This window comes from Acipenser ruthenus, chromosome 13, assembly GCF_902713425.1.
Source record: "Acipenser ruthenus chromosome 13, fAciRut3.2 maternal haplotype, whole genome shotgun sequence".
Lineage (NCBI taxonomy): Eukaryota > Metazoa > Chordata > Actinopteri > Acipenseriformes > Acipenseridae > Acipenser > Acipenser ruthenus.
Genome location: NC_081201.1, coordinates 527,636 through 540,470, shown reverse-complemented (window position 1 = coordinate 540,470; position 12,835 = coordinate 527,636). Strand labels below are relative to the sequence as shown.

Sequence of the window (12,835 nt, the reverse complement as noted above, 5' to 3'; positions counted from 1 at the left end):
AAATTGGACTATGGAACAATGGTCAAAGGTGCTTTGGACTGTTGATGGATGGACAACGACACCTGTGCCTTCTGCCAGTTCTGTTGTCAATTCAACGCTTGTCTTCTTTCTATTCCTTAAGGATATTATCTCAAGTATTGCTCATCCTTGTTAGACAGCTTTTTGGGTCTACCAGTTTTGGGTTTGTCAATTACAGATGTTGTTTCTCTGTACTTGTTGATTATGCTTCGGATACCACACCTTGAAAATCGAGTGATGCAAGATATTTCACTCAACAAAATTGTTGATGTTCATAAGGCATCATAGTAGAAAAATGCTTTTGCACAGCAGTGTATATTTTTTTTAAAACAAACAAATAATATATATTCGCTTTATTTTTTGCATTACATCATATAGGCAGTACAATCAGTGAAAACCATTAACATCACAGGGGAGTGCTTTCCAGATCGTTGGTAGAGGAGAGGAGGAGGGAAGGAGGGGAGAAAGGTCCTACCCTCATCACAGTGCCCCAGCAATGCAAATTCTTGGGCCCTGGGCTACCTCAAAACATGGTATAAAAGCAATTGGGTACAGCCAATCAGCTGAGATGACTTAATTGTGATGATCCCAGCTCAAAAACGGACGAGTTCCCCAGTGAACTAAAGAACAAGCTCCACAGTCAAGCACTTAGCTTCAGCTTTTATGATGTCAGCACTATCACCTCCTGCTGAGGGAACCCATTCCACTAGCAGACTATCCGTGGCACATTGACGCATCAGCAGGTACAGTCAAATCAGCAGGGTGTGACAGTCTTCGTTTTCAATAACTCTTCAACTGTTTTTCACTCAATATTCAAATTTTTTTAAAGACATCATTCATTTTCATTTTCTCTGAATTTGTGCAAGAAGCCTGACAATAGTATTGCCCATGAGTTGTTTTTTTATTTTTAAAAGGGAAATAGCTGCAGGGACAGGAGAAATCATTATGTTTACAAAAAGGAACACAAACTTCTCCTTCTATGACTACTGTGATTTGAATGAGTGTGGGTAGATGGAGCCTGTCTCATTTTGCTGGGCGTGGGCCATGGAGAAATTAAGTGGACTTAGCCATTCTCCAGGTTCATGTTCCACACGAGTGAGAGGGTTTATACAGGTTTGTTTCCATGTAAAATTCGCTTCTGCAAAATATATATTTTTTTTTTGCTTCGACCTGCTGTGCTCCTATGTTTATCCTACACAAGCTATAACAATTACAGCCCACGGTGCTGTGTGTATCCAGGTGCAGCCATGAAGCAGTCTGGACCCTGTGTGCCCCACACCCTCAGACCTCACACACAGCTGATTAATGAGCATGTCCGATGGGATCCAACGAATATTACTGGTGTGCTCGAGGGAAGATTGTGTAACTTTGATTGTTGTTTAAAATGATCGATCAAAGTCAAAACAGGAAGAAAAACCAGCATGCGACTAGGGTCAAGGTTGAAGCAACCTTTCTCGTTTTAAATGTAAATTGAAATTATCCATTACTGATGATGGCATTCATTATGTTGTACTGAGTAATAGATACATGCATAAGTATAGATCTAATGGGCTTATCGGTTTCCTTTTTCTTTATATAGCATCAACTAATGTGTATTATTGTTATTAATGACATCGGAGCCGTCAAGGTCAGCTTCCAGTTAGAGCCAGTTATGACTAGTGATCTACTAATTCATTCAGGAAACTCATGCAATAGATTATTTATTAAAGCTTAGACTGGACATCATTACTACAGTATACATATTTTCACACTACATTCTTTGCTCTCGCTTGTTTATTGAAAGACAAATAAGATGCCAGCTATTCAACTGAATGATTTGTTCAGAGCATTGGAAGCACCTAAAAATATGCTTGATGTTTCTGTGATTTGACCTAAGGTTAGAAGTGAGCTCCCTGCCTGAATCACCGCTTTGCTTATTTGATCTAATAACAGTACAAGGTTAATGAAGTATCCCTCTGCAGTTTACACACACCTGAAAACGCTAAAATCCATTTGTTATATTCTCTCTACTCCGGCAGAACAGAATCAAAGTGACAATCAAGTGCTACTGTATGAGCTGATTAACAAGGAATAACACTTATTACAATAATGACATTACCAGCTGATAGCTTCAGACTTTATAACACATGCTGTTTATTACATGTTTATTACAGAAGGACATGTGCAGATGTAATCATTATAGAAGGGGGAGCAATGTTTAGTACTCAGTTATGCCGGTCAAATGCAAAGGATGAAAAGCTTACAAAAATAAGAAAACTGGCACAAATTGAGTAACTAAAATCATCTAAAAGAAACACAAACACCCTACAATAATAACCCCAGCACAATGTAATTCGTAAGGACTTTAGGTTATTTAAATACTCAGCTGTTTCCCTGCTGCAGAGTGGCTTATCGGAGTCTACCTTAACCATTGCAAAAAAACTAAAAAATACAATCTGATTGATCACTGTTGATATCCAGGCAGCAATCACATGAATACATTACCATAACTATTACCCTAGACGAGATAGTAATGCTTCAATAGTCCATTTTAAGTCTGAATAATTCTGTGTTTCTGCTGAATGTATGAGAGCATGAGAGTTACTTAATGAAGAGTAAAGCGATTTCCTTTCTCTTGTGTTTATTCATGCTGTTTGGAGAACTTGACATCGCAGCCATGACCTCCAAAGAACTCCACGCATTGATACAATAACCAATGATGCACTAATCAAAGTCAGCTGTTGGGTTTGAGTAATAGATCTGAATAGGAACTGGGAGGCTTGGGTTTGAATAATTGTAATAATATCTTTATGTAGAGCCTTTCATAGTGGACTACCATCACAAAGCGCTTTGCAGAGGTAGGCTGTGAACTGCGCATTATATGCAGAGTCACTTACAATAGGACTTTGATTTAACATCTCACCCACAGGATGGAGCTCAAGGAAGTTAGGTGACTTGCTCAGGGTCACACAGCGAGTCAGTCAGTGGCAGAGGTGGGATTTGAACAAGTAACCTTCTGGTTACAAGCCCTGGACTTTAACCACTGGACCACACTGCTTACTTATGGTTCCTTGAATGATCTCCCTTCAATCAGCACTATCCATTTCCTATACAGTCAGCTGGTGTGTGGCTGCTTTCATATTGAGCATTACTTCCTGGTAGCAGGTGTCCCGCAAAATGTCAACTTCCATTAAAATAAAGGGACCCCACGCTGGTCATCTATCCAAATTCAATTTTGCAAACAAACAGTTGGACCCAAGCATTACATACAGTTTAACAGCACTGGTGTTTTGTTTTGTACAAAAGTAGCAACAACTTTAACATGAAGGAAAATCCGTGACATGACGGTCGTTTGTTTTATCAGTATACTGTACATTCACTACAGAAAACAATCCATCTGGGGCAGGCTTCGTTCAGCCATTTTGCAAAAGTAATTAATTGCAACTTCAATACTGCTTGGGAGAGCTCGGGCATGTAATGATTTATTGCACCCTTTTAAGTAATTCAAGTGGTAGATAGTCCAGATTAGACCAAAAAAGCTGATTTAGATATTCCCATTTTTCCAGCTCTGTGCCACATCTAATGCTAAGGCAGTTTCACAAGCAGGTAAGCAATGCAACCCACGGCCAGATGTTTAAATCATATCTACTGCACACAGCTCCACTTCTGCTAACACTGCATGTTTTACAGCTGCCTGAACCCTGCCTTTTAGGAATCGATATTCACAGATCCTGTCTCCAGAAGAAAGAAACAGACTTCCTTCATGAAAACAAACAAAACATACAAACATACCCAGTAAGAAAAAAATAATAATTTAACATTCAGTACTTGATGCTAAAGATCCATATTGCAGTGTATTGTTCTTTTAAGCTGTGTGCGGTAGCCTCAATTAGGGTGCCAGGACACATGCAGAATCTCAAAGACACAATACTTCTTAAAAAAGAACAGCCGCTAACGCCTGGGGATAGGATGACCTACATACTCCTATGCAGTTCTTACTCTGTCGTGTTGACTGTACGGCACTGCAGCAGTCCTTGATTTCTCCAGCTAAGGTCCAGTTACTTTCCTATTAGTATTAAAGCTTACTGTGACCCCTGAAAACCCCCCTCTCTCCCCTCCCTGTGAGGACACCACTGGGGACAAGCTGGCTTGATAGGCATTTGAACTCAGATACCAAAGAGGCCCGATGCATTTCATTTCTAAGTAATCGGTTTTTTTTTATGGAACATTAATAGTCGTGAAATTCAGAATTACTATACCTTAAGTTAAAGTTAATTTCAACAAATGGATATTCTAATTCCATCTTTAATATAATATTCAAGGTTTAAACATGCATTCTTTTTTATAAGCTTGGAATTTTTGCTTTTAAATAAGCTGCATGCACAGAACTGCCTAAAGGGGCCAAATCAGTGGGGTTGAATGAGAACGTGCTCAGATGGGAAGGACAGGACAGGAGAGGTCTGTTGCTATGAGCAAAGCACACATAGGGTATGAGCAACACATGGGCAGCACTAAACGACGTCTCTGATGAGGAATAAATATGCCTATTGAATTGCAAGACGGTAATTATAACTGGGTACGGTTTCCAAGTAATATAAAGAGTACATTTACATGCCTCTGCAAAAGGAATGGCAGAAGGGAGAAATGAAGCTTACGGGATCCATGGCATTCGTTTAAGCAGAACATTTGTTTGTATTGAAAAGTGCGTTTGTCATGATGCGCTTGGGATTGCGTGCTGAATCCCCTCATTTCAGTTTAGACTGAAAAAATTTCAAATGAACACACTGTTAAATAAGTACACAGCAAATGAAATAAGCATGATGACTCATGGCTAAGCAGCCTCACACCCCAGGTTAGTGCCCCTGTGGAATGGTGAATATAGACATACTTAATCACATTTTGTTTTGCAAGAACCAGCCAGACACAGCCACTGATTGCAGGTTTGCTGAGTTACTGCTCTGCTGGCAGCCACTTCTGCAATCTGAAATAAAATATTGTTTTTGCCTTCTTTCAGACACCCAACTAGAAGGATCAATCATACGCTTATTGATCTCACCATTGGCTATGTATTGATGAAGAAGAGGGAGCAGGAGAGATGCTAGTTCCCCTGGTCCTTATGAATTGCTGGTGGTTTAATGAACTCTTACCTTGTCAAAAAGGAGAGCCAAGAAATCTAGGGAAGTGATTGTAATATTTATACTGTAGAATGCCTGGAATAATGTGTCTAGTTGTGACAACGAGAAGCCAACAGTGGATTGCAAATGACATGAACATATGTTGGGTTTGAATTTGTTTTAAGCAGCACCAATTATGAGTTATGGACATGTCGATAGAAAAGGCTGTACAGCATGTAGTAAAGTATAGAATTCATATTCACTGCTTCTGCAGCTTCCGATACAAGATTGTTTTTGTTTTATTAAAAGTGGAAAAAACTAAAGACAAAGAGGCAGGTTGTGGCTGGAGCTGAACAGATGACTGTGTTAAACCCCAGTGCTTGTTGTTTCAATTAGGAAGCATGGTCCTGACAGCGGAAATGAGATTCCTAATGTTCTCTGCCTTGCCTCGGTAGTTTTCAAGGGCTAAATTACACGTAAGGGTCTTTGCTGAAGGAAATTGTCTATAAAAAAATAAATAAAAGGTTTAAAACTAATAAATAAAGGGTTATTTTTGAACAGATCTCCTTCTGTAGGGCATTCGCTAGCATCTTGACATTCATAAGAGGCTGTGAAGAGCAATGGTGTTTTCACAAGAGTTATCATAAGCAGTCACCTATAGATATAGTATTCATATAAAGTGGCAGAAAGAGCCTTTATTAGAAAAATGAAACTTTTACTTATTTACATTTTTACATCTTGTTACTTGGCACATTTCTTTCAGTGATAATATTTACAGTTCACGAGAAACATCCAAACCCCATTCCCTTAGCATGTTCTACATATACACAAATGAGAATAACACAACACAGCTCAAAGACAACCATGGTAACTAGACTATATTTTATGTCACAAAAAAATTGGACCAGATGTAATTCAGGGAATTGCAGTTGGAATTCTAGTTCATGTAACAAAAAAACAAATTGTCCCGCTGGATTAGTACTTTCTCATGCAGTTAGGCAAAAGCGGATATTTTTCAATCAATGCAAGAAGGTTTGTGTCAGCTTCGTATTTGTGATAAATCAGAACTAAAGTTCTTAAGACATTGTTATACATACACACGTGATAATGCTTTATTACCAAACGTTTATCCTTTAGGCTGTAGGTCGCATATCTTAGTGATAACTAGTCCCACCACAGCCTAAGTATAAAACATCTTCATAAAAGAATTTCTATTTTAAATAGCTACGTAAAAATACAAAAGCAATGCACACAAGAGAAAGTAAGATATTCAACAACAAACCACTAGTGCTTCCCCTAATGTGTATCCTCTATAATCTAGAATTAGTATTTTTTTTGTACACAATACCAGAGGTACAGCTTTTTCATCTATTACAAGTGGAAGTAATCCAGCAGCATTTTAAAAATACTGTACATGCAACCATTTATACTGTAAGAAACAGCACTTAGTGCTGTGGTGTTCACCCTGTGTCACCAGGTGTCTTCTATTCACCTCGATATTTTAGTTTTTTTTATAAACTTCCCAGTCAAGTTCATTGCTTTTTAACCAGTGCCCATGTCCGAATAGTTTCTTCTGCGAGAATCATATTTTCAGTAAGAGAAAGAACGGAGTACCGGGCAATATTTTACATGTTGTTGTCAAATGTGAGTTCGTAGTGCATGTAAGGTTTGTCACATTGCATACAATGTGTTTGCAAAAGATCACTAAATTCTTTGTTGGTGATGGACACAGCGTTTTCTGCAGTATGCAACATCGCCATAACACGAAATAACAGAAGGTTCTGTACAAAAAACTATTCCAACTATTCCCAGTGGAAGTTTTTGTACTTTATTTTGGGGGTGGGATGCTGAATTCATACATTGGGCTCCAGTACCAAATCCTTTCACACATCCTGTTTAACAAATCAAATGCATTTTACACATTTATTGCCAAACGACTTGAAATCTTGAAAAAAAAAACAAAAAAAAAAAACAGGATTGAACCTCACTAGGGTATGGCGGGGCCCTGCTTGAGAATAATCAATTTTTGAATTGGGATGGATACAGCCTGCCTCATCAGATACTCAGATACCTTCTGCAAACTCTCAGAGTTGAATGGTATCGTCTTCTTCCCCCTCTACTGTGGCTAATCATGGATACTCGCTGAGACCTGACACATTATTATTTGTTTATTTAGCAGACGCCTTTATCCAAGGCGACTTACAGAGACTAGGGTGTGTGAACTATGCTTCAGCAGCAGAGTCACTTACAACTATGTCTCACCCGAAAGACGGAGCACAAGGAGGTTAAGTGACTTGCTCAGGGTCACACAATGAGTCAGTGGCTGAGGTGGGATTTAAACCAGGGACCACCTGGTTACAAGCCCTTTTCTTTAACCACTTGACCACATAGCCTCCTTATGTTGGCAGCCATTCGCTCTGCTAACGAGGATTCGTGTTAATGAGTATAACCCATCTGTATAGCAGAGACCTAGCTGAGCAATCCGTTATATATGAGAAAGTACTAATCATTTACTTCTTCTTGTTGTTGTTGTCATTTGAAAAGTAATATATTAGTCTGCAAACAAAATGTAATAACTGCACTACAACCCTAATTCTTTTCTTATTTAAATAATTAGCATTTTAACTATTAACTCTATTCCACATTCATTAATACTATATTACAAAAACTATGTATGCTCAATTCTAGATCAGCTAAGTAGGATGTGAAGTCTGACGAGAGAAAGAGAAGAAAAAAGGCTGAAAAAAATGTAATTTACAGCAAAATAATACCCATTTCTCCAAGGTCTTATCAAACAGTACTGTACACTGCCTGAGACACTACGAAAAAGTATAGCCATATCGATCTATCTGTATCAAATGCTCCACATGAAGGAAGAACAAAACAGAAGGAGAAACTCTCGTTTTATAAAAATGTTGGTTGCTTGTAATAAGTTTTATTAAAACAATGTGTTTTCCTTATTTAGCGTCATCATCCTTCCTCTACCACTTGTGTAGCAACTGCACTTGGGGCAACGCTCATATAAAGAAACAGACAAACTGTCGTCCATGAGTAAGCCACCAGTAAGTGTGCTCATGGACAGCAAGCAGTTCTCCCAACTGGTTTTTCCTTTCGCAGTGTACCACAGTATTAGGCATGCTTGAGACAAGCTTCTTGGATTAGGCTGAGGATATGTACATTTAATAATTTAATCTCATTAAAAACCCAAGGCGAAACATTGTGTGTGTCGCCAGCCCATTGGAGAGTTCAGGTACTGTATCTATTAAGGTGTCATTTTTAAAATGCAGAACTTGTGAATAATGTCTTATCCTACAGAAATCTGGTGCTAACTCTATACATAGCGTCTTATGATATTCAAAAATACAAATTGTACTCTATAATATATTAAATATTTATCAAAGATGATCACTTCTTTGTATATTCCTTTACAGGTGATTTACAGGTGCCCGACCCCTAAGCATTTCCGTATGCATTCACTATTAATAATAGCAGATGTTTCTCCGATTATGGAAGTGGTAGAGGACCTTTGATATCATTGGAGGGAGATGTTAGGTGGGGATCCAGTGAATGTTGCTGTCATGGTTTAGGGTTCTCAAGCCTGCTGACTTTTGTAAAACCAGAGCAAAGCCAGGGGCTTTTCAAGGAGCCAAAAAGGGAAGAGCTAGGATATGTAGATAGATACCCAACAGCGTGGCACCTCATTAAAAGATAGACTGGCACACCCACAAAGACACATTAACCTGTTTCCCTTTCCATCGCTTCAGTGTGTACCCTGTTACAAATATTTCTCGTTCGAAACTGAACTAAAACTGGGCACATTTGGTACAAGTAGTGTCTTCCTGTTCCATTATTCTAACATTTTGCATGTTAAAGGTACCTCTCTATTTCTAGGGATATTAAATATGTTAAGACTGTAATCAGATATTGTATATGTGCCTATTGCTCTGATATAAGCTTTCTTAAGCAGCGTTCAAACATTAGAACTGTCCATATAGAAATACTGTACATACCGCAGTCATAACAGTAACACACAGAAGGATTTGAAACCTCACATTAGGCTATGTGTGCCCGAGTACACCTGCGGTCTGAGTTCAACAATGGGTGAGCTGAAAGATTTTTCAAAGCAAGGTATGCGTCTTATCAAAAAGAATTGGCTCTGCAGGTAATGCAGACTTTTTGGGAGCCGATGTGGGGCTGTTATTAGAGATGGTATTTATTGATGTTCCCGGCTGTGAAAATGAATCCCACCAAAAATAAATGAAACCCCCTCGCAGTGCAATAGAAACAGCGTATTATTTCACAGAACCCTTTCTGATGGTTCTTAAATATTACAATAACGTGTCGATGTGTAGTCTTCTTGTGCTTATCACATATGCCCCGTGTTCTGCATATCGTGAAGGGTGTGCTGTGGATTATCTTTGCTATGGGAACATGTTACCGTTTATAACTTAACAATGAAGAACCAGCCACAGGAACACATGTGCCTGGAAGACAGTGGAAAGCAAACGGAAGCAGAATAGCATGTATACTGCAAAAAAGGATCACATCAACTCCAAGAAAACCAAGGTGTTTAATTTGTTGTTTTACTGTATGTGTGAACTGTAAATATTAAGTATTATTACACTTTAAATATGCATGATATTAATGGTTAGCCAGTCAATACAGTGTGTGGGGGCAGGCACATTCAAGGGCTACCTATCTGGTCTAATCTTGCTGTTTTGTCTGAGAGCAACATCGAAGACAAATGCCTGTCTTTAAAAACCCTTTTAGCTTACCCATAGTTCAACTAACCATTTGTTTAGATGTAACATACAGCTGTGGCCAAAAGTTTAGCATCACCTAGAATTGTAGGATTTAGACATAATTAAAAAAATGATGGAGCACAAGGAGGTCAGGTGACTTGCTCAGGGTCACACAGTGAGTCAGGGAGTGAGTCGGGATTTGAACTGTTGCTGTTTTTTTAATCGAAAGCAAGACGCAACAGGCCAAGTGAAGCTTGCACTGGAATCCGTTCTTTCATTAGCCATCCTCTTCATGTAAACACATTCTTCTGATATCAAAATAACACATGCAAAATCTATTCCTGATTGTTATTAGAAACAATTATTAAAAAAAAACAAAGACGGGATGGTAACAAATGGTTTTAAGTGTGCTATTACAATTTTTTTTTCTAAATGCTAAACCATCTTAAATAGGAATTAGAATGCCGAAATCACACATCTAGAATAATACAAGAAAAGCAAAGTTGCTATGACCTATAAGTGTGTTCAGTTCTCTTTGTACCTAGTCACTGTAAACCTTGGTTTCACTCTACATTGCCAATGGCAACTATAAAACCCATTGCACACCAAACCTGTCTGACTGCAGATTGACATCTCCCATTCTCACATACTTCACATTACACAAGCCCAACATTGAGTGGACATACATTAACCAGGACAGCTTCAGCTACCATTCAATGGTATTTATTTATTTTAAGCCACCTTGACTTGGAAGAAACGTCTATCTGCCGTTTAGGTAGTTCAGCATTTTAGGAAGACATGGGGCTGTCATGGCAGCTGGAAAAACAACCAACCAGATTCTCTTATCTTTTCATATAATCTCAAGTCCAAAACATCTTACCAGGTTGATAACTGAAAACACTCAAAACCTTTAGCAAGCAATGGATGGCGTTAACTTATTTGTAAATTAAAATAACCTGGAAGTGCAGAATATGAAAGTTAGACAATGATGCAGCCATTATTATTATTTTATTCATCAAGCCTTTTTTTTTTTTGGGTACTTTTTGCTTTAGATGTCGGTGACTATTGAATCCTAAAGTTGAATAATATAGAACTGGATGAATGAAGACTTAAACATCTGACTCGATACTAGGCATTTTCTTGTACACACATCTATTGCTGCAAGAATTCAGAACCCTGGGAGTGGAGTATGCGCTAGTCTTATTTGCTACATAAGGCATAAGATGCTCTGAAATGCACATGTCATTAGGTATTCGACCATCCCGAGAACAGTACGAGGCTGTCGACCTCACCGAAGACCTGAAGTTGTTGTCATTCCTCAACTTGGCTGGCGCCGATTGTTTATAAATGTCAGAGAAGCTTCTGCCATGGAGCAAGCGCTGGTCTTCTTGAAAGGAGTGGAGGAAAGGGTTCTCTGAGCTGCGGTCGGGATAAAGGGACTTACTGCGCTTGCTCTCCTCCAGGTTGTGGTTGAAGAAGGTGGGCTTGCTGTCGAACAGCTTGTCTGGTTTGAGATTAAACATGTTTGCATAAGGGCTGTCCTCGAGAAGCCTGTCCTTCTCCTTCAAGCTCACGCTCCGCGCCGGCCGGCCCAGGTCTATCTCCCTGGGCTTCTCCAGGATATTGTCAAAGGAATGCTGTCTGCTCAGCCTCAGTCTATTCCTCTTCTGTACCTGCGGCCCGTCAGTCTGGGGCCAGTGCTGGCCAAACATTTCGTCCTGCAGCATGGGGTTCAGGGCTCCCTGCAGCATGGGGTTCAGGGCTTCCTGCAGCATTTGATCTTCTCTGATGTCGTACAAGTTGCCCATGTGCACGCAGGCTTCACAGCGGTTGTAAGGAGACCTGACGGCAAAATGCCCCGAGTAATTTGGTACCTTGGAAAGACAGCTCCGGCAGTGAGTCTGTTTGTACCTGTCGTTTGCCTCATGAGGGCTGACGTTCAAGCTGTAGTGCTTGGAATACAGACTGTACTTGTTTTCATTGTTGGGGATGATCTCTTGGGGGTGAAGGGGGCTGCTGTTGAGATGGATGATGGGTTCTGGTTTTCTGTAGTTGTCGTTGTGATCCTGGTACATTTCGGAGGGGTACTCCAATTCCTCCGGCAGCCTGTTTTCTCTAAAAAGGTGCTGGTCTCCATGCGAACCCAGCTCCCTTTCTGCGTCTATGGTGTAAATCTTTTCGCGTGTGGAGCCGCTCTGCTTGCTCTTTAAGTAGGACAGCTCCACTTCGCTGCAGTCCCTAGGGTATTTTGATGTCATCGATCTTTTTTTTAAATTGTCCTTGGGCTTGTGGTGCTTCTGGTTGTTATCTGGGTCCTTGTAGGAAGCAGCTCTGCTCGAGCAGTCAGACACATCAGAATGCGCAGTCTCTTCTGGCAGGTACCGCTGGCTTTTAATGGAATGCCTCGGGTCGACCGGGAGGGACTCTTGCACGGACCCCTGATTTTGCCGCAGCGTCTCCACAGACTTCTTCCAAAGCTGCCGGGGCTTGGGGTTGGCTGGGGCGGTCTCGGCGCTGACGGCCACCTCCACGGTGTTGGGATTGGACTCGTTCAGAGTCAGGGGGTGCTGGCTCTGAAAGATGTAGTTGTTTAAGATGTCTTTGTGCCGGTTTCCCATAAACGACTGCAGGTCGCTCACGTTGTCAGGGTAGAGAGCCTCTTTTGCAGGGCAGCTCCGGTTGTCAGCGAAGTGGAAGTTTCCTTTGTCACCCACCATGTCCATCATCAGGGACCCTCTGTGACTGAAGTCGGAGGTTCGCTTGGGAGAATTGATCCTTGATGAGCTCAGGTTTGTCATGTTGGTCATGTTTTTGGCTGACTTAATTAACTTCAACATGTTGGCATGTGGACTGCTGAAGTCTAAGTCAGAGGACTTTTTCTTTTCTTCAATATGAATACCGTGAATACAGCTCCAAATTCCCTGAAAAGAAAATAATAATAATAAAAAAAAAAAATATATATATATATATATATATATATAT

General features: G+C 40.1%; 1 protein-coding gene across 1 annotated transcript in view; it reads right to left on the bottom strand.

Moving 5' to 3' along the window:
* Positions 1 to 1,778: 1,778 nt before the first annotated feature.
* Positions 1,779 to 12,835, bottom strand: part of LOC117418402 (glutamate receptor ionotropic, NMDA 2A) — an 87,016-nt gene continuing 75,959 nt past the window's right edge. Inside the window, exon 14 of the mRNA XM_034926067.2 lies at positions 1,779 to 12,774. Within this exon, the coding sequence (XP_034781958.1) occupies positions 10,963 to 12,774 (1,812 nt within the window). The 3' untranslated portion in view covers positions 1,779 to 10,962. The remainder of the gene's footprint in view (positions 12,775 to 12,835) is intronic.